Raw genomic sequence first — 24,332 nt, 5'->3', positions numbered from 1 at the left:
AGACATCTACAGAACTCTACATCCAAAAGCAACAGGATACACATTCTTCTCAAGTGCACATGGAACATTCTCCAGAATAGACCACATACTAGGACACAAAAAGAGCCTCAGTAAATTCCAAAAGATTGAAACGCTACCAACCAACTTTTCAGACCACAAAGGCATTAAACTAGAAATAAACTGTTCAAAGAAAGCAAAAAGGCCCACAAACACATGGAGGCTAAACAACACGCTCCTACATAATCAATGGATCAATGACCAAATCAAAATGGAGATCCAGCAATATATGGAAACAAATGACAACAACAACACTAAGCCCCAACTTCTGTGGGACACAGCAAAAGCAGTCTTAAGAGGAAAGTATATAGCAATCCAAGCATATTTAAAAAAGGAAGAGCAATCCCAAATAAACGGTCTAATGTCACAACTATCGAAATTGGAAAAAGAAGAACAAATGAGGCCTAAGGTCAGCAGAAGGAGGGACATAATAGAGATCAAAGAAGAAATAAATAAAATTGAGAAGAATAAAACAATAGCAAAAATCAATGAAACCAAGAGCTGGTTCTTCGAGAAAATAAACAAAATAGATAAGCCTCTAGCCAGACTTATTAAGAGGAAAAGAGAGTCAACACAAATCAACAGTATCAGAAATGAGAAAGGAAAAATCACGACGGACCCCACAGAAATACAAAGAATTATTAGAGAATACTATGAAAACCTATATGCTAACAAGCTGGGAAACCTAGGAGAAATGGACAACTTCCTAGAAAAATACAACCTTCCAAGACTGACCCAAAAAGAAACAGAAAATCTAAACAGACCAATTACCAGCAACGAAATTGAAGCGGTAATCAAAAAACTACCAAAGAACAAAACCCCCGGGCCAGATGGATTTACCTCGGAATTTTATCAGACATACAGGGAAGACATAATACCCATTCTCCTTAAAGTTTTCCAAGAAATAGAAGATGAGGGGATACTCCCAAACTCATTCTATGAAGCTAACATCACCCTAATACCAAAACCAGACAAAGACACCACCAAAAAAGAAAACTACAGACCAATATCCCTGATGAACGTAGACGCAAAAATACTCAACAAAATTTTAGCAAACCGAATTCAAAAATACATCAAAACCATCGTACACCATGAACAAGTGGGATTCATCCCAGGGATGCAAGGATGGCACAACATTCGAAAGTCCATCAATATCATCCACCACATCAACAAAAAGAAAGACAAAAACCACATGATCATCTCCATAGATGCTGAAAAAGCATTTGACAAAGTTCAACATCAATTCATGATAAAAACTCTCAGCAAAATGGGAATAGAGGGCAAGTACCTCAACATAATAAAGGCCATCTATGAAAAACCCACAGCCAACATTATATTGAATAGCGAGAAGCTGAAAGCATTTCCGCTGAGATCGGGAACTAGACAGGGATGCCCACTCTCCCCACTGTTATTTAACATAGTACTGGAGGTCCTAGCCACGGCAATCAGACAAAACAAAAAAATACAAGGAATCCAGATTGGCAAAGAAGAAGTTAAACTGTCACTATTTGCAGATGACATGATACTGTACATAAAAAACCCTAAAGACTCCACCCCAGAACTACTAGAACTGATATCGGAATACAGCAAAGTTGCAGGATACAAAATCAACACACAGAAATCTGTGGCTTTCCTATATACCAACAATGAACCAACAGAAAGAGAAATCAGGAAAACAACTCCATTCACAATTGCATCAAAAAAAATAAAATACCTAGGAATAAACCTAACCAAAGAAGTGAAAGACTTATATTCTGAAAACTACAAGTCACTCTTAAAAGAAATTAAAGGGGACACTAACAGATGGAAACGCATCCCATGCTCATGGCTAGGAAGAATTAATATCGTCAAAATGGCCATCCTGCCCAAAGCAATATACAGATTTGATGCAATCCCTATGAAACTACCAGCAACATTCTTCAATGAACTGGAACAAATAATTCAAAAATTCATATGGAACCACCAAAGATCCCGAATAGCCAAAGCAATCCTGAGAAAGAAGAATAAAGTAGGGGGGATCTCACTCCCCAACTTCAAGCTCTATTATAAAGCCATAGTAATCAAGACAATTTGGTACTGGCACAAGAACAGAGCCACAGACCAATGGAACAGACTAGACAATCCAGACATTAACCCAGACATATATGGTCAATTAATATTTGATAAAGGAGCCATGGACATACAATGGCGAAATGACAGTCTCTTCAACAGGTGGTGCTGGCAAAACTGGACAGCTACATGTAGGAGAATGAAACTGGACCATTGTCTAACCCCATATACAAAAGTAAACTCAAAATGGATCAAAGACCTGAATGTAAGTCATGAAACCATTAAACTCTTGGAAGAAAACATAGGCACAAAACTTTTAGACATAAACATGAGTGACCTCTTCTTGAACATATCTCCCCAGGCAAGGAAAACAACAGCAAAAATGAACAAGTGGGACTATATTAAGCTGAAAACTTCTGTACAGCAAAAGACACCATCAATAGAACAAAAAGGAACCCTACAGTATGGGAGAATATCTTTGAAAATGACACATCCGATAAAGGCTTGACGTCCAGAATATATAAAGAGCTCACACGCCTCAACAAACAAAAAACAAATGACCCAATTAAAAAATGGGCAAAGGAACTGAACAGACGGTTCTCCAAAAAAGAAATACAGATGGCCAACAGACACATGAAAAGATGCTCCACATCGCTAATTATCAGAGAAATGCAAATTAAAACTACAATGAGGTATCACCTCACACCAGTAAGGATGGCTGCCATCCAAAAGACAAACAACAACAAATGTTGGTGAGGCTGTGGAGAAAGGGGAACCCTCCTACACTGCTGGTGGGAATGTAAACTTGTTCAACCATTGTGGAAAGCAGTATGGAGGTACATCAAAATGCTCAAAACAGACATACCATTTGACCCAGGAATTGCACTCCTAGGAATTTACCCTAAGAATGCAGCAATCAAGTATGAGAAAGATCAGTGCACCCCTATGTTTGTCGCAGCACTATTTACAATAGCCAAGAATTGGAAGCAACCTAAATGTCCATCGATAGATGAATGGATAAAGAAGATGTGGTATATATACACAATGGAATACTACTCAGCCATAAGAAAAGGGCAAATCCAACCATTTGCAGCAACATGGATGGAGCTGGAGGGTATTATGCTCAGTGAAACAAGCCAAGCAGAGAAAGAGAAATACCAAATGATTTCACTCATCTGTGGAATATAAGAACAAAGGAAAAACTGAAGGAACAAAACAGCAACAGAATCACAGAACTCAAGAATGGACTAACAGGTACCAAAGGGAAAGGGACTGGGGAGGATGGGTGGGTAGGGAGGGATAAGGGGGGGCAGAAAAAGAGGGGTATTAAGATTAGCATCCATAGTGGGGTGGGAGAAAGGGGAGGGCTGTACAACACAGAGAAGACAAGTAGTGATTCTATAACAGTTTGCTACGCTGATGGACAGTGACTGTAAAGGAGTATATAGGGGGGACCTGGTATAGGGAAGAGCCTAGTAAACAAAGTATTCGTCATGTAAGTGTAGATTAATGATTAAAAAAAAAAAAAAAAAGGCAGTTCCTATGTGGTGACCTCTAATGAGTTCTACACAATGATATAAAGGGCATATAAAAGTGTAGGCAAAGGGTCTGTTTGTGTTTATACAGAGCATCAAAGCCTAATTTGGCTACCCCGAAAATGAACTAAGATACGATATGAAAAAGAACTTCCAACATCAGCACTCTCGGGAAGACTCATGACAGAAGATGATCAGCAAAAAAAAAAAACTCCAACAAAGATCCACGCACTGTCACAGGTGTAGATGCACTCATCCCACCAGTTCCTGGACTTGCCATGGGAATGATGAAGGAGATATCTAAGCTGGCCTATGCATACAGTAAAACAAAAATTGGACTGGATCTATACTGTTGGAACTCAACCAAGAATTAGGAGAAGTGCAAATTGTAGCACTCCAAAATCTTACAACCACAGACTATTTATCATTAAAAGAACATATGGGATGTGAACAGTCCCCAGGAATGGGTTGTTCTAGTTTATCTGAATTCTCTCAGACTGTTTAAGTTCAGTCGGACAATATCCACCATATCATAGATAAGTTTTCACAAATGCCTAAGGTGCCTAACTGGTTTTCTTGGTTTCACTGGAGATGGCTGGTAATTACAGGTATGTTTTGGTTAGGTAACTATATTCCTACTATGTTAATGTGTGTGCACAATTTAATTAGTAGTTTAAAACCTATCCATGCTGAAGTTACTCTACAAGAAGATATGTCAAAGAAATAATCAATCTTCCCAGGTTTTCTTCTGTCTGCTACTTCTATAGCTTTTCTTCTTCCTACCTAATCACAATCTTTAAATAGAACTCGTGCCACATGTCGAATTTACCGAGTATCATAATTCTTCCAAGTGGTAAAGATACCTCAAGACAAATGCTGGGCATAGAAGCCACAGGGCATAAATATGCAAATAAGTAAAAAGCTAACCTTTTCAAACAATAAGGCTTCTCTCTCACTTACCAACTTAACATTTCCCTGTATGGCCCCGGAAGATGACTGGTTAGCCAGAGACGGGTAAGATTCCTCAAGGGAGGAACAACCTAAAACAGGCACAGTCACAGGGGGCCATCTGGTGAGAAAATGGGGAGCAGCAGAGGTGAGGCTTAGAACCTCCCCCCTCATGTTCTGAGAGAAATCTTCTGCATACATGGATGTTTATTGCCCTCGTCTAGCTCGGATTAACACATAGTCTACAGGCACACACCTGATCATCTACATTTGCTCTCTTACAACACTAAACTCTGTTTTCTACCTTTATCTCGTATCTACCTACCACTTCAGCATTTTATTAAAAATAATAATAATAGAGAAATGTGGTATCCATATATAAATCAAGTTTAAAAATCAAATGAATATTCATATTTGAACTGACTGTGTATAGTTCATAATGCATGAACAAAACCGAAAGCTTCTGTGATGACTGCCCCTGTAATGTTCACCATGTAACTTATTCACTATGTAAGAATTTGTACTCCATGTAAGAATTTGTTTGTTATGCATCAGAAGATTGGAGACTGACGAAAATTAGGCTTGGGGTGGATTAATGATTGTGCATTGAGTATTGACCCCCCTATACAGAAATTTATTGTGGTTAACAACTATTTGATCAATAAATATGAGAGATGCCCTCACAAAATATATATATATATATATATATATATATAAACACACTTCCAATTGTAAAATAAATAAGTAACTGGGATGTAATGTATAGCATAAGGAATATAGTCAAAATATTGTAACAGCTCGGTATGGTGATACCTGGTACCTAGAATTATCATGTATATAAATGTTGAATCACTGTGTTGTACACCTGAAACTAATGTAATGCAATACTGTTGTCAACTACCCTTCAATAAAAAAAAAAAAAAATTAAAAAAAAAAGAATAAAACATACTGAAACCATCCATTATACCAGCATCTAAACCAAATTACTATGAAAAAAAAAAAAAAAAAGAATAACTAGAAATGCTGACAAGATATGTATAAGAAAAGATGTTCTATGTGGTATAATTTATAACAGTCAAAAGGGGAAGGGACAGGAGAAAGTCAACCTAAATATTCATGGGGGAAGGGAGTAAATTAAATAACTTCTGGAATATTTTTATGCTCCAAAAACACCTGAGGGTGGAGAGAGAGGAGAACACCATAAATGTTTAAAATGCCTTTGATTAGAATTATAGATAATTTTAATTTTATGTTTTCCTATATTTTCCTTACTTTGTGTAATGAGTAAGTACAGCTTTTAAAAGTTTTACAGTGTTACTTTCAGAAGTGACACTATTACAAAATCTATGACCCCTTTATGGTTATATTAAGTTGAAGGGAAAAAGTTATCCATCTCCTCTGCTTGCCCCTACCCATGATGCAGTTATTACAAACTTTTAGCTAATGGAACAAGAAAAGTTTGACTAATTTTTTAAACTTCTGGATACAGCCTTTTTTCACTTTAAAATGTTTTTATTTGCTCAAAAGTTAAGTGTGATCTTACAGAACACTGTACACCATTTGGCTGTAATATCTCACCTCAGCTTCAGCCAAGTTTATAGATCACTGATCACTCTGACATTTCTCCTGAGTCCTCTTCAACCACCATTTCTTTCTTTCCTTGACTTCTCTGCAGCTCACTGACAGGAGTGACTTCTCTGCAGCTCACAGACTGGTTTTTAGAGAACTCACCCTGGACACAATGTGTATGTACTAAGGAAACTGGAGGTGGGGAGACCACATAGGATCCAGGCAAGAGATGATAACGCCTGGAACTCAGCCACAGAGCAGTGGGGGTGGGAAGAAGAAGAGGGTTTTGAACAACACTAAGGAGACAGAACCAACAAACAGGGTTTTGTCAGTGATGGGATAGAGAGACGAGGGAAGAGTCAAGGATGAGTCCTGGGATCTGGGACTTGGTGGACACAGTCCATGGGGGTGTGCTTCTCCTGCCGAGTTAGAGAAGCAGCAGCCAGTGTCCCAGGAAAACAGTGGTGGTTCGGTTTAGAGCTAACACCGAAGTGCCAGAGTCCTAACACCTCAGAGTAAGGGCACCCACTGAGGTTCACCGATCCTGAGAAGTGACCTACTGAGAGCAGAATTCCTGCATGTTCTCTATCCACCTCTGTTCATTTCATTTGGGTGCTTTAAGAGTTCTAGCAAGCCACAGCTTATGACCAGCCAGGCGAACAAGCCATTGTAATATTTCAGACACATACCTGACTAGTTTCATGGCATCCCAGGGGTAAGGCATCACACTTACCTAGGTTGGTTACCTCTGCCTTTCAAAACAGTCCCATCCATCCTTTCACATGTCATCTTCTGTCACCTCCCCTGCCGCACTCCATGTTGCCATCCCAGGGAATCCACCACTCCCCGAGCAGAACCGGCCCCTCCCCAACTATTGTTTTTGTGACAAGACTGATCACTTAGTGTAACCTGGCCGACACCCCTAGGCAAAGTCATCGCTCTATCCTCTGTCCACTAAAACAGCAGCAGTTTATCAACTTTTCTTAATTTTTTTTCTACCTCTGTACTGTGAGCTCCTGAAGGCCAAGTGCTTTTCTCTTTCATCTTTATATCAACTGGCACACAGTAAACACTTGAATAAATTCACGTAAAAATACAGCCTTCAGTTGAAAGTAATATTATTAGGACAGACAACTGAGAAATTAAGAAGGGACAGAAAGATGCTTTCGGTCAGGATGGCAAACACCTGACATTCGTGTCACAATCCTTCTACCTCTTGCCCCTCACCAGAGTTACTAATCAATTGCACCACCCTCTTCTGTCAAGTCTAAACTTGGCCTCAAAAATCTTTGTTTCCCAGGTGACCAAGCATTCAGTTGGAACACCAGATGAAACTTCATCCCCTCCCAGCATTCCTTTAATGGGGAATTCCTTTAATAAGGAATTAAGCATTCAGCAGACTGTGTTAAAAACTATTGTTAAATGGGTTTCTGCACACAATACCCTGACTAGAGAGAAAATGAAATGCTTTTAAAATGACCAGATCAATTTGCATAATCTCTCAATTCCATCACATGAAATATAACAGCTTCATCCATTAAGAGGATCAAAGTACATGAAACTGGCATTCTTTGCTTCTAACAAAGGAGGTATGTTTTTATTTTTCTCCACTAAATTACTGCTTGCTCAACTATTTGAAATAACAGTAAGAGAAACATACTTGTTGAAGTTTATGAGGTACAGAAAAGCAGTCCTCGGTGCCGGCCCATTCCAGTGGATGGTGTAGCCCTTTTCCAGCATGATCACGGGCTGGTACTGGGGGAAGGCTGCCTTCTGGTTAATGCCGCGGAGCACCATAGGGTTGGATGGATATTCGTCTCGCGTGATGGTCATAGTCAGATTCTGAGTGCTCCACGTCTGCACATAGACCTTCAAAAAACCATTAATAATTAAAGGAAAGTGAGTGAAAATTTAAATAGCTGAACAAACACTTCCAGCACAAGTTTAGTGTCTCTACTCTCAAAAGAGAGATTCTGTCATCTGTGCCAGACCGAATGAGTGGCAGCCAGGCTTATCCTAAGCTGCACTAACAATGGAGCCTACTTAAACTGCAGTGGTAAAAACAGACCCTGCGCTCTGCTAGCCAAAACTTCCATCATCCCTTCCACCACCACGGGCCAGCTTACTCAGCAGCACAGAAACCTGTGTGGCTTATTCAGCTTGTCAAAGAACTCCCTCCATGTGAGGAAGGCACATACAATACATTAGTAAATGAATGTGAAAACTGATATACCCTCTAGTCAAATCTAAGAGACTTTCCTTTAAAACACAAGAGATGGAAAATTTAAATATCTCAGAGCTTGGCAATTTTCCACAACCTACATGAACCCAAGAAGAATTATTTTTCAACCATTCAAAAAAAAAAAAGGTAATAAAGCACTCTGCAAAAGCTGGAAAAACATATTAAACAGAGACAAATTTGGAAGTCCTCAACTGCTTCCAGGGGTATCAAAGCCCCTTGCTGTGCCAAAACAAGACCTTCCCCAAACACATCCTCTGAAAAACAAACCTCAGAACAATTTCCTAAAACAAATCAGTATCCTGTAACACAATTCCCCAGAAGTATTAACACATCTGCAGGATCACATTTAATCCACAATTACTGCTCTATTTCTCTTTGTCATTTCCAGTTTTATCCCTATTTATTCCTCAGTTATACATCCTCTGAGCCAGAAAAATCTTAACTCTCATTCATGTTAAACAATTTTGACATACTCTTCTCTCTACTGGTACCACTTAAAGAATTAAAATAAAGAGATAGGAAATACTTATAGTTTGAGATTACTGATTATCTTTATTGAAATAAACAAATATTTAATATATGCTATAATTCATGTATTTATTACTTAAATATGTTTCTATTTAAATACACATAATTAAACACAGGTTATATATAACATATAATTGGTTATACATCTCTTGCATTCTTCCAAATCAAATAAGGACCTGAAGTGGCACATGTAACCTTAATTCTCCTTATGTTACCACCTTTCTTTCTGAGTACCACTACCTGTCAGGTCAGCAAAGGGCAGACATTCCATTAAAATACATTTATAAGTAGATAATGATTATTCTATCTTGAGTCCACTTGCCTCTTTTCTATCTTTTGCCTGAAAACATACTGTATTATACATTAGCTAAGCTAAGTAACAGCAAATGGCCACAGACCTGGGCTCCTGGCCCAAAACTCAAATTCTTAGGAGAAAAATTTTGACCTGTGCTCCTACTCTTCCCAGGACCTCTTGGGAAGCATTAGATGGCTTATTTCTTCAGCTTCAAATAAGAATGTAGTAGCTACTCTACTTTTAAAGTAGAAGGATCAGGTTGACATTCTCAAATACATTAGAAATCCAAAGAGTTTACTGACACATTTATAATTATTTTTAAAATGTAAACTTCACTGTGAGCACACACTGCTTTCAGACAAACACACATGCACAGGGATGGCAAGAAGTTTAACTAAAAGTGTAGCTACCAAAGGACCAAAAGCTTCTTACTTCTGTTTCTGTTTTATTCTAATTCTAGCATTTCTATACTTCCTAGGTATTGATGGGTCAACTTAATTTTAGGGGGCAATTCTGATGAAGACTAAATTGAGAGGAAAAAAGTCACATTTTAAACCACACTCTTGTCTTCTTTACTTTATTATACAATTAATTCTCCATCCTTACCTTGTTCCTCCCAGAACTTAAGCAACTTTTTTTTTGCCTCATGGAATGAGAAATCCCACAACAAATGAGCTATTACTCTATTAAAATAAATCAGAAAATTATCTCCAATCTTTATCCCTCTTAAGACATGTGTCTTGTCTATAGATAAGAATCTTAAGAATCATAGATAGCATCAGTCATGAGTCAGAAGTCAGAAGAGCAATGGAGAACTGCTCCAAGAAGCTCTGTGGGTAAAACTTTAACATTTCCAGAGTATCTCGGCTGGCTTTAGTGTATTTGCATATCCTCAGGGATGAAGAGAAGTTCATCTCCATGTCAGTGGGTAATTACCTGGGCAACAGAGGGTGTGTCTGAACCTGAGAGTTTAAAACGTCTTCAGCAGAGGAGACAGCCCTGGACTGCAGTTTGTAAGCAATAAACGGGTTTTAGTTTTTATTTCTCCCTTTGGCTGATTTTGGTTTTTAGAGGTATTTTGCCCCAGGATTTCCTCTCCCCAGACTTATAAGCTCCCACTCTGGAAGGCTTAGGTGGTAGAAACCACATACAACTCAGGGGGCTCAAGAAGGTGAAAATCAGCAGTCCACGAGCACACCCTTAACAGGCAAAGTAGCCAGAGCTTTGCAGAGGAGTTATACCACAGGACTGGTCCTTCCCCAGAAAGACCCACCCTATAGGTGAGAGCATTTAGCAGTGAATCAGTGAGGGCAGCTACTTTGCAGCCTTTGGGACTATCAGAGCCTATTTTCCCCTTGAAGATTCTTTGCTTTTCCCCTAAAGCTTCCCTCCACGCTCTACCTTTTCCCTTTATTCCTTTGATGTCTATTATTATATCCTACCATTTAATTATCTAAAATTTGGAAATAAATTTCTGCTCCCTTCCTCATTCTGGGCAACTGGTACCTCCATCCTGCAGCCTCTTGCATCCAAGCATCACTACTAAAACCATCTTTGCACTGAAGGAATGAAACAGCAGCAGACTCACAGACTCCAAGAAGGGTCAAACTAGCAGTTACCAAAGGGAAGGGGTGGGGAGGGTGGATAGGGAGGGAGAAGGTGATTAAGGGGCATTATAATTAGCACTCACAGTATAGGTAGTTCACAGGGAAGGCAGTACAGCACCGAGAAGTAGTGACTCTATGGCATCTTACTACACTGACAGACAGTGACTGCAATGGGGCACGTGGGGGGGACTTGGTAATATGGGTGAATGTAGTAACCACAATGTTGCTTATGTGAAACCTTTATTAAGATTGTATATCAATGATACCTTAATAAAAATAAATGCATAAAACCATCTTTGCAACTGAGAGCTTCCTCCTCAACTAATGCTAACTGCAGCAAAGAAGCACTTCATATGTGCCAGGCTATAGGCTAAATACCTTACATATATTCATACACACTATCTTCAAAACAGCCTTGAATGAGAAGAACTAGTGTTATCTTTGTGCACAGGCACAAAGTAGTTAATTTACTTACCCACCTCATACTTAGGGAGACGAAGCCAGGATTCAAACTCAGGCAGCCCAGCTCCAACTTCTGTACTCTTAACACACTGCTACCCCTACTAGTCCACCCTCCTTCACTGGGCATCCAGTTGGTAGATGCACCCTGGCTTAATGTTTTTGAAGAGGTGTTTGCCAATCACCTTTACATTTTCCCAGATATTATGCATATTTGAAGAATTTCCTTGGGTTCTTTCCTTGTTCCCTCATTTCCAGTTGCCAGCTGTCTCCGGGAACATCTCACTTTCCATGGGACCTACTGACATTCTGCCTCAAAAGTCAGATTCCCTGATTTAGTAGAGATAATGACCCTGAAATCAAAGAATAAAACTCCCTCTCAAGGGGCACTGTGGTGGGACGGCAAGAAAACCTGGCCTACGACAAAGGAAATATGGATTTTCCACCCAACTATATTCCAACCAATTTAACCAAGTATCACCGCACTTGGACTCACTTTTCTACTTGTTAAATTGGTTTGCAGTAAGGGAGCTTTAAATAAAATTCTGTGTCCATGATTCCTAACGAACTTTTTCTTTCTTTTTTTTCCCCCTAAAGAAAAATCATGCTTTGGAAAGCATCAGTCATATTGGAGAGCAGAAGAGTACTCCTCACAGAAGCAGTATATCAGGAGCTGTTAAGGAATCGGGCACCACAATGCATTGTGACCTACCTGGGCATAGTTCCCACTGCAGACCACTGCATTCCATTTGGTAATGTTTACACAGCTTGGATGGCGGATCAGATAGTTGTCCATTCTTCCGACATAAGCATCCTTGTATCCTGTCACAGAGCCATCAATGTCGTGGAAAATAGAGTTCTTATCACCATCCAGCTCACAATCTTCAAACCAGGGGCCTGGCTTTCCAAAGAAGACATTCAGAGAGACCTGGTACAGTGAAAAACAAGAGCATCACAAATGAGGGCTCCTGCCATCTTAGCCAGCATCCCGTGCAAGGACCCAGCTGCATATCCCACTGTAACAGCTTTAAGGTTTGAGCAGTTTTGTCCCAGTTCATAGCTTTCAACTACAGCTACTAGTCAACCAAAGTTTCTGATTATTGGCAACATGAATCCCCCAAGCCTTGTGGAATTCAAGTAGCAAATATTCAAATTCATCTTTGGTGTTTTCCTTTCATTCCACTTGAAAACTATTACCTGTTCTCCTGACAAAACTAATCTGTGGCAGGAGAAATCAGAACAGTTGTGGGAAGGCACCATGCAGTCCTATATATTTGTTAAAAATTACAGACTCTACACTTCAGATCTATGCAGTTCCCTGTAGGCAAATTATACCTCAGTTAAATAAAAATCTATTCCAAGTTCTATCTTCTGAGCTAGTTAATCATTTTATTTTGCTCCCATGCTTTATTTACTTGTTCAGATGACCCCCCCAACCAAGAAATAAACACAGTTCCAAATTCATCTTGGTATGACTGGGTGACCACTGAACTCACTAGAACCTGCTGAAAAGTGTATGTTACTTTCTCTCTCTTCAGCACAGACCAAGCCCAGCTCAGTAATGTTCGTGTCAGGTAGAGTTCATTTAAAGCCTTTACTGAACACATAGTACACAGCTGCAAAGCAGGCTGCAGGTGACATGTTTTATAGTCTTCAGCTGCTTCTTATTAGCGGGAAATTATTAATGTTATTCAGACCATGCAGATACACCTCTAAAATGTTTTTATGCACTCATCACCCTGGGAATTTTTAAAGTCAACTGAATATCTAAATGATAAGCAACTCCATGGAAAATCAGTGGGTGATGTTTGGGACAAGTGACTCTAGATTCTTAGCACTAGACTTTTTTCTCTTTTAACTTGTACATCCTCTGTCTAAATCTAAGAGAAGTTTAGGGCACATTTTCCACCTTTTTAGGTAGAACAAATCTGGCAAACTGTCCCCTTTATGAACTGTTCCCAGAGTATTGCCACCATAAGGAACTGAGGAACCACTCAATGTAAACAAGCATGGATAGAATTCTAGAACTCCACGACAAACACACACCTACCACACAGTCTTTCAGTATGCCCCTGTCAGTGGTCACTGAACCCTATGGACAGGATGTCCGTGCAGGCAGTAAGCGGACAGCCAACCTTCACACTGGAGGGCTGATCAAGAGCCATCCTATTTCTTTATGTGGGATGCTCCCTACTAGTGCAGCCCCTCCTCTTCCCCTGGGGTCAGGCGGCCTGAAAGAGAGGCAGCCAGCAAGCTGACTTCCCAGTTTGCACCTGTGCCTCAGCTATTCTGGAAAACCAGATACAGACTTTGGTAACTATCCCAAGTTCTATTTTAAACGGGGAAACCACAGTGTTTGCCTGTGGACATCAGCGCAAAAACTGGGAGGCACTCAGCAGTCGCGGCTGCCTGACTCTCTGTCTATACCAGCGTCACTGAGGGACTGGGAGATGCAGGGAGGCTGGGTGTATGTGATCAGACCAGCCTGTGTAGTAAGGGCAAAGGGGGTATGACGAGACATCTGAGTAAACTACTTCTGTGGGCCATTACATTGTAGATGGTTATTTCTAAGTATTCTTTACAATATTCATATAAACCCTCCAATGGTCTGTATCAGGAATAACCCATTTTGTTCCATACAGCTCTTGTGTTCCTCTTCTTCCCCAACTCTTCATCCTCTAGTTGCCCAGAAATAGGACCCAGGCAAGTGAAATGCAAGGCGGAACCCAAACCTCTCTGTGGATTATTACACTGAATTTCCCAAAACCACATGTCCCCTTGTTCCTACAAAACTCTACAATTCCATCTCTGTGTCAGCACTTTAGGTCGTTTTCCTTTTCAAGATAGCACTTGAATGCAAAAAATACCCCAGGTCACATGGCCTTCTATTCTCACCTTGAACTCAATGGGACGGAGCACATGGAGTTAGGACCTGCTTCTGCATCTACTTCTCCTCTGAGTCCTAAGGACGCGGTAGGAATCCTTTGTCCGTCTTGGGGAATGTGCTAGCCCTCCTCCCACCACAGTCACTGTATAAGCCCCAAGAACATACTTACATGTGGGCCAAACTTCACAAGGGAAATGTTATTCCTGGGGGTTATCTGCCAGGAATTCTTCATGAGGAAGCCAATAGCACTGGTGTACCTATCTGGAGTTGGCACATATTTTTTGAAAGTACACCTGGTAAGATGAATGGGTCCGTCATAAATCTGAAAGCCTCTAATTGGGAATGTCCTGTTGAAATACAAGATTTCGTTCAATACACATGAGCCCATCACTTACTTACATTTCACTTACATACTTGTTTTATAAATACTGTTAAATATCCCATATGCACTAAAGACAATTCTAGTTTATAGTGGGAACTAAGACTAGCTACCTCATCAAGTGAATCATATACTTAGTAAAGGCAAACAGAAAACAAGGTAAGTGGTATGGGGACAGTAAGACATTGTACCACAATTGATTGGGAAGGACAGAGATGTTGTTTTGCATAGAACGGAGGCCTCTCTGAAGAGGTGACTTTTGATTCCTTCAATCAACTAAGTTAAGACCTTTTATTTTAGTAACTCATATACTTACACTTCTGGTTCCAAAATCTCTAGCATGAGAACAAAAGATAAATCTGTGCTTGAATAGAATAGAACCTTCTTTCAAACCAGTAAAGGATAGTAATAAGGTGAAATTACATTCTTAAAAGTGTAAATGTGTAAGTCCTCAAGGCTTACTCTGTCAAAGGGACTAGCTAGATTGAGAAACTCATTTTATTCATTTTCTTCCCTTCTGTGCAAACACAAACTCCTTAACCTACTAATCATGTATCACTAACCATAATTAATGTACAAAACCCATAATACTCCAGATCCCATAGGTTTCTCCTGTATTATATTCTTTAATGGCATTGCAGAGGATTTCTATAGTTACTAATTAGTTGACAACTTGGCAGTGTTTTACAATAGAAGCACATATGCTAGGAAGTAAAACCAAATAGCCTGGTTAAAAATCTGTACATCTTGATATATTTCTAAGGCTATGTCCCAAAATGGCTCTCTCCTATAGAAAAGGTTGTAAAGCTACAGTAAAATAAAAATGGGATTCATTGACCAATGAGGAAATTTTTGTTTTGGAAAATCCTTCTCAGCAAAGAAGCAATAGGCATTTTGAAACAGAACTGAAGGCCAATGTAAAATAAAAAGAATGGAACTCAATTGGCTACCATCATACTGCAATACCCCAACCAACACAGCCTTCTTCCTTTAATCCACACATTGGAAGAGGCAGCTATGCCCTAAAGGTGAAGAGCACAGCACTGAAGCCAAGCTAACAGGGTGTGAATTCCACCTCAGCTACTTTTGGTATGTTACTCATTTATAAAGTGGGGTGATGACAGTACCTACCTCACTGGCCTTTGCGAGGATTAAGTGAACAGTACAGCATACATCATAAGCATTTAATAAATGTTAGCTATTTAAAATCCATGAAGCAGGAGTTCTATACAGAGTGTAGCTTACAGTGACACAGTATTTCCCAAAAACGAGCGTGGGGGAGAGAAGCCGAGCACAGGCCACCTGTGCCAGAGCTAGGAAAGCCCATCTGCCAACTCCCAGCCCCCTGGCCCCAAAGCTAACAGTCTGTTTGCCTCATCGCCTTGACCAGCCCAGATCGAGTATATCATTTTAGGGAATCAATGCTTGGTGAATTCTGTTACTAGCTCCAATGTGAGGCCTTTAGAGCACTAGTTTTTCTCTACCTCATTTTCTCACCAGTAAAATGAGGACAACTCCAAACTGTTTCTCAGAACTGAAGTATGGATTAACTACTTCGCAGTCCCCTAAACGCCCTGAAGAATCTTTCTAGTGCTAAGTAGTATTTTAATGACTCTGTGATTATTTTGACAGAAAGCTGTCAAGTCTCCCCCTACCTCTTCAACATCTGAAATACTGTTATTTATACAGTCCTGGTTAGGTCTGGATTCAGCTTTGGCCTCTTATCAATTCTTATTTTCTGGAACTCTTTTCAATAGGTAATTTCCTCTTGAGTGGCTATTTCTGAAAACCAACATCACAAGTTGAGGGAGAACTGACCTAATGTCATAGTTTATGGTTTGGCAACTTACTGTGTATGGCCAAGAAGGGGAAAAAAAAAAACCAAAAAATACTAGCTTATGTAAGGTCTTATACAAGGAAAGAGAAACAAGATACAGTGCTTCATTATAACACCAATAATGGAATCTATAAACTGTTTAGTACTTAACCAGAATTCCAGAGGATGATATACACAGTAGTAATAGTGTTAGTAACAGCTTAATAACAGTAAGGTGGGAAAAGTGTCACAGTGGGAACCAATCCATCCATGATTATTACACAAACTTCCCTAAGTGTTAGGTTTTCATTTATTATTTAAATTTAATATTCTATTGTTCAAGCAACGCTTACCTGTTCCTGGGTAATGACCGAAGCTTCTGGTCTATTCCTCCTGTGCCCGCATACTTGTTCTGACCTCCCTGAAAGCCGTAATTTCTGCTCTCCCCAACAAATAGAGATTCAGATACCTCCTGGCTGGAACCCTCATCACTTGGGAAGCTTCCATCACTGTTAAATGAGAATAATAATTTACCACACATCTCTAGGGAATCCAAAGTGACCCTCAAATGAAGGCAAGCTGTAACTGAAAAAGCGAGAAATTTTGAAAGCAGCCCATAGCTTTTCCTAACACCTATTACTGAGACATCAAAAAGTGCTTCCACATTGTGAACATACCTCCAATAAATTAATATGTGGTTTACAAATTGGATCTCAACAAATGTGATTTAATTTGGCCGCAATAACTAATTCTTTTAGTCTCAAGCAGCCAATGGGGAGAATGAACCTGCCCTGCTAACAACCAGATGACAAGCATGTGGAAGCTGATAACAAGAAAACCGTGACCTGGAGGAAAACACATAACGTGAAAAATTCAGTTCTTAAAGACCACTGCAAAATTAGACCAGCTTCTAAGAAAGATTTCACCTGCTTCCAACTTTTACTCCCTTCCTCTTATTCCTCTGCTTCTTGAGATCTTTAATCTAAAGCTCAAGTCCTTCCTCTAAGCAAAAACATGCTGCACCTACCTTCCTGCAGAATTCCAGCTATATTAACCTACTATTTTGGTATGAATTCAATTAACTAATAAAAATGTATTTGGGGCCCTCTATTAGTATCAGGAAGTGGGTGCTGATTTTCTTTTTAATGCTAATAAATGATATGCCATTCTTGTGTGTTATCAAGAAAAAAAACAAAACCAAAAATCAAAATCAAGGGTTATTTTACCTTACAGCTTTCAAATAATCACATAAGTATTTTTAAAGGAATTACAAACCTGGCAAAGGTCAATCCTATTCCATTATCTGCAAATCTGTGAGGAAAAAAGAGAGAAAGGGAACACTTTAATTTACCACATCATGTAAAAGCAGGTAATTCTCTCAATACTTAATTTTGATGAAATCCAGGAGGTTCTAATACTGTTTATTCTCCAACACCAGGAAAAAGAAAATTCACTTCCCAAACTAAAAGCCCAAACTCTACAGTGAAGATGCCTGGTTCATATCTCAGCTTTGCCGACTGCGGGCTGTGTGACCTTGGGCAAGTTACTCAATCTGACTTTCCCCCAGTTTTCTCACCTATTACTTTAAATAATATAATGTCCCTTCCAGGACACCTGAGAGCATTTAACACAATAATCAATTCCAACCCTTCAGAACAGTGTCTGGCCCATAGTAAGCAGCATATAAGTGCTAGGGATAATTATTGTTAGTAGTATTTTTAGAAACAATTAGGTCACAGTATTCTCTTCAAAACTTTTCAGCAGTTAATACCTAGGCTATTTCTTCAGATATAACACAATATCATTTTTTTTGCATTATGCAAGTCAGAGGTAATGGTAAAATGCCAATAAGCTAATGTCAGTGCCAGCCAGGGAGGAGAAAAAAGTTTTCTAGATTCTTGACCAAATCTTAGCTCGGCCTACATCAGCCTTGTCCTAAAATTATACAAATGGAAAAAAAGTGAGATGCTTACGCCTCAAGTCATGTTAAGACGTAAGTCAACAGGCTTATTAAGGTGGAATTCACAATTTTTGTTTTGAATGGCAGGGGAAGACAGTCAGAAAAACTGAGTTTCCAAGAGGAAGGAAAAAATCCTGGTAGGTTCAAAATCTTTCTTCAGCTCTGACATAGACCGTGTTTGTTACATAAAGTTATATTCCCAGTTTCTGTTCAATCTCATCAAAAAACTCTCATGCCACCAGACAAGTTCAGTTCCAATAAAAGCAGCAGAATGAGACAATTCCAAACATTCACAGTCCATTCACGCTAGCATACGACCTCAGCTTATCCTGTCTATTAGTAATAGTAGGACTCCAGAAACCACCACTGTACTTTCAGTCTACTGTTTTTTTAATAGCCTTAAAAATTAAGTACATCAGTCTCATAACTTTGTAGAGAATACGCACGCTGAATTCTGAACGACAATGTCTCCCCCTCTGACCCACGCTCCATTGTCATTATTTTTAAAAGCAATGAGCCTGTCAATTAAAGCAGCCACACGTGGCTTTTCAGGGTCTGCATCCTGATGAGGCCGAAACCTTGAGGAAGGGAAGGAAAAAAAAGGACTTTTTATAAAAGGCAATGGAAATCTGATCTTTATAGTTGTTAAGCATAAGCGTCAAGAAGGATTTAAATTTGACCAAGAGAGTAAAACAAACAAATTTTAAGGTACAACTTAATTATTTGCATTTCAAATATCAATAAAAATTACATTTATTTATACAAATTTTCAGAGAACTGCTTTAATATCTTATACTATAGAATGGAAACTGTTGAACTTTCTAAGCACTAAAACCATTCAAAACAAACAAAAATATCTCAGACCAGAAAATCTAGCATGTTTTCTTAAACTACATGATACTAATATAAACTTACTAAATAAATCAGTCATACACTTCAACATACATATATGTGAACTGAAGTATTATCTGAGTTTGTAAAGGTGAAATGTTTTAGATACAGAGATAAAGCTGGGTACAGTATCTTTAAATACCTAAATTTAAAAGATTGCATTTAATTAACTTACTAATTGAAACGACTAAATTTTACCTTTTCTTTCTCTCCCTCCTAAAACATTTATAAGACCCTTAACAAAAAGGTCAAAAAAATTGATGCCAAAACTGTCCACTGTAACAACTCAAATAAAATCCCATAAGGCCACCTATTAAAAAAAAAAGATCATTCCTATCTTAATCTTACAAAGCTGGGGGACAAGTAGGGAGAAACAACTAGACAGCTTTTCAAAAACCAGTTCAGCAGACTGAGATGTGCCATGATACGATCAGAAAAACTCCCTGCACAAGGGCTACCACCGCAGTTGCTGGCATGTAGTAGGTGCTTATAAAGGTGTGTGATGGGAAAAGAGGATATGTACAGACGACAGCAATTGCAAAGGTCCTTCAGCATGAGAGAGCTTGAAATGTTCAAGGAACAATAAGCAAATTGGCTAGGGAGTAATCAGCAAGGGGGAAGGGAAAGAGAGGTGGGCATGTGCCAGGCAGGGATGTGGTTCTTTATTCTAAGTGCAATGGGAAAATCAGAAAGTGGAATGGTGGTTCCCAGGGGCTGGGAGGAGGGGAAAATAAAGAGGTGATGGTCAAAGGGAGCAGAGTTTTAGTTATGCAAGATAAATACTAGAAATATACTATACAGCATAGTGCCTACAGCTAACAATACTGTATTGTATGCTTAAACTTTGCTAAGAGAGCAGATCTTATGGTAAGTATTATTACTACAAAAAAGTTAGTTGTTCTTTTTTTTAATTTTAAAAACAAAAACAGTAAAGGGAGGTGATGAATGTAGCTTCGGCCTCAATGGTGGTAATAGTTCCATGGGTTGTATACAAATGGATACAAACCCATCAAGTTGTATACATTAGATATGCACAGTTTCTTACATGTTAATCATACCTCTATAAAATGGGTAGATAAATAAACTGATAAATAATAAATAAATGTTAAGAAAACTCACTGGTCTCATGGAATCAGGCAAGTATGATATGACTGGATTTCACTGTTTGTTTGTTTTTAAACTGGTCACTAGCTGCTACTTAATGAAAGGACTGTGAGAGTGGACAAGTGGAGACCAGTCTGGGGTGCATTCTGTCAACCCCAAGGTTGTATATATGACCCCTTACACTGAATAGCTCTGACCTAAGAGGTAAAAGTGTGACTCTGAGCCATTGTCCAGTCTTCTGGCATGGTAGTTGCTACCAAATAGCTTTGTAGTCATTACATAACATCAAGCTGATGGAAAGATACTACACAAAGTGCTAAAAGAAAACCTAAAGAAAGTACCATAAAGCAACATCTGATTCTCTGCTGTAGCCACCTCATTTTTTCTGAAATACTATCTAATCATTGACTCCTTGCTTAGCTACCCTTTATTTTCATCCTCCTTCTCCCTTGATGTGTAGAAAATACAGTTCATTTTCCCAAATGTACATCATCCTCACTTATGAGCTTCCAGTACACCTCCTAACCTTCCTTAATTGTCCTCTGCATTGAAAGTACTAGTTGGTTCTCATGTTCTTTCACTCTTTTAGATGAACTTTCCCAATCTCAAACAGAGCTTTCTTGATTAGGATTTCCCGTCTTTACATTCCTGTAATTTCACATCTTGAAGACACTAGGAAAGGCTGCTGAGTCAACTTTGCCTTTGATGAGCAGACTAAATATCTTCTGGATCCCATGAGCGTGATGTTTAACTCATAAGCTGGCTTGTAACTCATTTGTGTTAAGAGTTATATCATTTTTACTCATGTATGGACTGCCTGAAAGCGTGTGGGCATATTCTATACCTTAGTTTGCATAAAATTAAATGTATACACCAGCTGCCTCATGTCTTGTTACTCTTCTCCTATAATTGGTTCTTTTCAATAATGATTTCCAAATAGAGTCTAATTCCTTTCTAATATGTATACATTTATAAACTGGTAGGAGAAATAATGGAGAGCAGAGGAAAAATTTCATTATCATATCATATATGCATACCTGGTAAGGAACTTCTTAGGCACTATGGATAGTTTTTACTGTCAAGTCTAATTAAAATATCAATGGATTCTGAAATATATTTTCTCATCCATCCATTCATATACACAGAAATTACTTTTTAGGCAGTGAAGAGAGTCAGCTCTGTTGTGCTTAAGGGTTTTTCTATTTACCCTAACTTAGCAAAGTACACATTACTAGTTCTACCAGTTATAATCAACTCTTATAAAAAGCAGGGCAACCTTCTAGCAAAGATTTGTTTGTTTTACCAGCTAATATTCTCTTCTTGGTTCATAACTTATTGTCATCTATATGATGCATTTTCTTATCTCCTCTATTTTTCCATTTCATATCTTGCTCAGCTATCAAGTGTCTAATACCCTATATTTTATTTAAGGAATGCCCACAGCTCCTCAGCTTCTCAACTGCTTTAATATTTCAGGCTCAACTTGACCTTTAAGGAGTCCTGAGGAGTAATTTTTACTAACTATACTCTCCCCAGTTTTCTCCTGGCCTCATGCCTTATTTCCTTGTTCCAAGAATCTTGCCTCACAATTACACTGACTCACCAACCTGCAGTGTGGCTCCTACTCATCCCCTTGTGAACAAAGGGCCTGGCATCCTTCACTGTAGTGTCTATCAACAGAGCCTATTAAATCCATCACCCTTTCAAATCCATTAAGTTGGTCGATCAACTTGACATATAGAAAAATAACAGTTTCTATTGAACGTGACTTGAAATTGCCTTCTTTTCCAGAAAATTTTATTTCCACTGGAGACATTTGATTGACTTTGGCTCATTGGTAGCATGTAAGAGAACTTCATGGAAATGCTGACCCATATCCCTACCACATTCTGTGGCTGTAAAGGAGGGGACCACAGAGTCCAGCTCTGATGGGAGTCTATGACTCCAAACGACTGAACCAGAAGTCGCTTGGTCATCAAGTTTGAGACCTTCCCCTCCGACTTGGATCTGATGCAATGCTTCATTCTGACCACTAACAGTAAATTCTATATGCCTTGGTGTTCAGGGATTACACTAAGACATCTTAGCTTAACTTATTTTTCAGTGAATCATATTCTAAGTAAGCCAAATTTTGGACTCTTTCTCAACATCTCTCTCTTCTTTCTCTTCCTGCAAACCTCTATGGCCTTACTTTACAATGGTGAAAAAAGGAAAAGGCATCAACTTCTTTGGCATCTCAGTAAGACAGAAAGCTCAGGTCCTAGCAGAGAAGAAGAAATGTTTTTCCAAAAGCCTCCTATAAAAACTTCGAAAACTTCTGTTTAAATGTGTTACTGAAGAATAGAGCACAGTGGCTTAACTCTGAAAGTTCTGCTTTGGCAAGATACGGCCTGAGTGGTTCAGAAGGAGCAGCTCTACCTTGCACTGTTATCCAAACAGAGGTATTCCCTTGGGTCAGCAGCACTAGCGTTGCTTGTTTTGACACCTTTGTCAATAAATAAGCCAGCCTGGAAGATATAATCATGGACTGAAATGAATGTGAATCCCAAGTTAATACCTACATATACATATATATGTATGTATACAATGATTTATGAAATTAGTTTTAGCTTATCACATCTACCAAAAAAAGCAGGGAGGGGAATGAAATGCAAAGCAATGGTATTTTGAAAAAAGCTACTTTCCTGTATATTTCCTTAATTTTGCTCACTGAGTCATTCAACAAACATTTGTTTTGTGCCTGTCTTGTGGTAGACACCAAGCATTATATATCAGTAAGAAAACCACAGTCTTTGCTGTTACACATAAACTAGCAGGAAGACAGGAAGACATGCAATTAAATAAACAATTACAATCTGATATGATAAGCAGATGAAAAGGAAGGAGATGATGCTTCAGCAGCACATAAGAGAAGGACCTTTGTCACGGGTGAGAGAGGGAGGCGTCAGGGAACTCTCCTGAAAGACGTGACCTCCTAAAGCCGACACCTGAAGAATAAGGTGGAATTAGCCACTCATGAGAATGGGCTGGGGATGAAGGGCAGGCAGTGGGTGGGAAGCAGCTAAAGAACCGAGAGGAAGTACTCAAGGAAATCGTTTGTACATCCAGTCTGTACATGAGAGACAGCACGGAACATAGGAGGGAAAAAAATCTTCGATGGTCTAACAGGAAACATACGGCGAAAGGACAGGAAAGGAACAAGGTCACAGAGAAGCAAGTGCCAGCTGACGAAAGTCAACCTGCTGAAAGGTCAAGACAAGGGGACTTGTAATAAAGGCAAGGAAGCAACTGCAGTTTAGAAAGAATATTCTAGCTACAGGATGGATAATGGACTAGACAGGGACCGTAAGAGATAAGGTAGGAGAGACTGTAGTAATCCAGAAGGAACATAAAGATGACCTAGAGACTTGCAGCAGCAGTAATGGGGAAAATGGACAGAGTAGTAGTAGAACTGATACCATATAGTATTTAACAGACTGTCTAAGGTGAAAGAGAGGGAGCAATATAGGTTCATCTATTTCTAGTCTGAGCAATTAGCTGGCTAATGGTTTCACTCACTGAAACAGAGATACAGGAATGGATCTGGGGATAAAAGTAAGGATTTTAATTTTCAGCCTATTTTATTTATGTGTCCCCGAGACATCCAAAAGATACTCAGCTGCCTGTCAGACAGGTGTGACTGACCTGGACTAGACACAGATTTGGGAGGACTGAGCATAGGGGTCAGCATTTGTGTATTTATGATGGATGCAAAGATGGTAGGTTACTCTCTGAAGACTCCATGTGCCTTCAGCTATAAAGTATCATTCTGGAGAGTCAGTTCCAAATTTAACAAATTAAAATCTAATCATCAACTCATTACTTAGATCTAATATTCTTACAATTAATAGATTACCACATGTCCTCATAGTATATGATATTAAAAAATTAATTAGAATGAGGTATTTTTTATACCACTTATAACTAGAAAATATTGAGGCTTTCCACTTGAAGGACTACTTTCAAT

At 39.0% G+C, this 24,332-nt stretch overlaps 1 protein-coding gene across 4 annotated transcripts in view; it reads right to left on the bottom strand.

Moving 5' to 3' along the window:
* The window catches only part of CEMIP2 (cell migration inducing hyaluronidase 2), an 84,866-nt gene that overhangs the window by 21,093 nt on the left and 39,441 nt on the right, over nucleotides 1–24,332 (bottom strand). For all 4 annotated transcript variants that reach the window (XM_036893412.2, XM_036893410.2, XM_036893413.2 and 1 more), the window contains exons 12-18: nucleotides 22,745–22,833; nucleotides 18,778–18,909; nucleotides 17,647–17,682; nucleotides 16,725–16,880; nucleotides 14,346–14,523; nucleotides 12,002–12,217; nucleotides 7,819–8,027 (exon numbers count right to left, since the gene is read on the bottom strand). In XM_036893412.2, coding sequence (XP_036749307.2) covers nucleotides 7,819–8,027; nucleotides 12,002–12,217; nucleotides 14,346–14,523; nucleotides 16,725–16,880; nucleotides 17,647–17,682; nucleotides 18,778–18,909; nucleotides 22,745–22,833 — 1,016 coding nt within the window. The remainder of the gene's footprint in view (nucleotides 1–7,818; nucleotides 8,028–12,001; nucleotides 12,218–14,345; nucleotides 14,524–16,724; nucleotides 16,881–17,646; nucleotides 17,683–18,777; nucleotides 18,910–22,744; nucleotides 22,834–24,332) is intronic.

The sequence above is a fragment of the Manis pentadactyla genome, chromosome 3, assembly GCF_030020395.1.
Source record: "Manis pentadactyla isolate mManPen7 chromosome 3, mManPen7.hap1, whole genome shotgun sequence".
NCBI lineage: Eukaryota > Metazoa > Chordata > Mammalia > Pholidota > Manidae > Manis > Manis pentadactyla.
The sequence above is the reverse complement of the archived record's forward strand: the minus strand, read 5'-3'. Positions and strand labels throughout refer to the sequence as shown.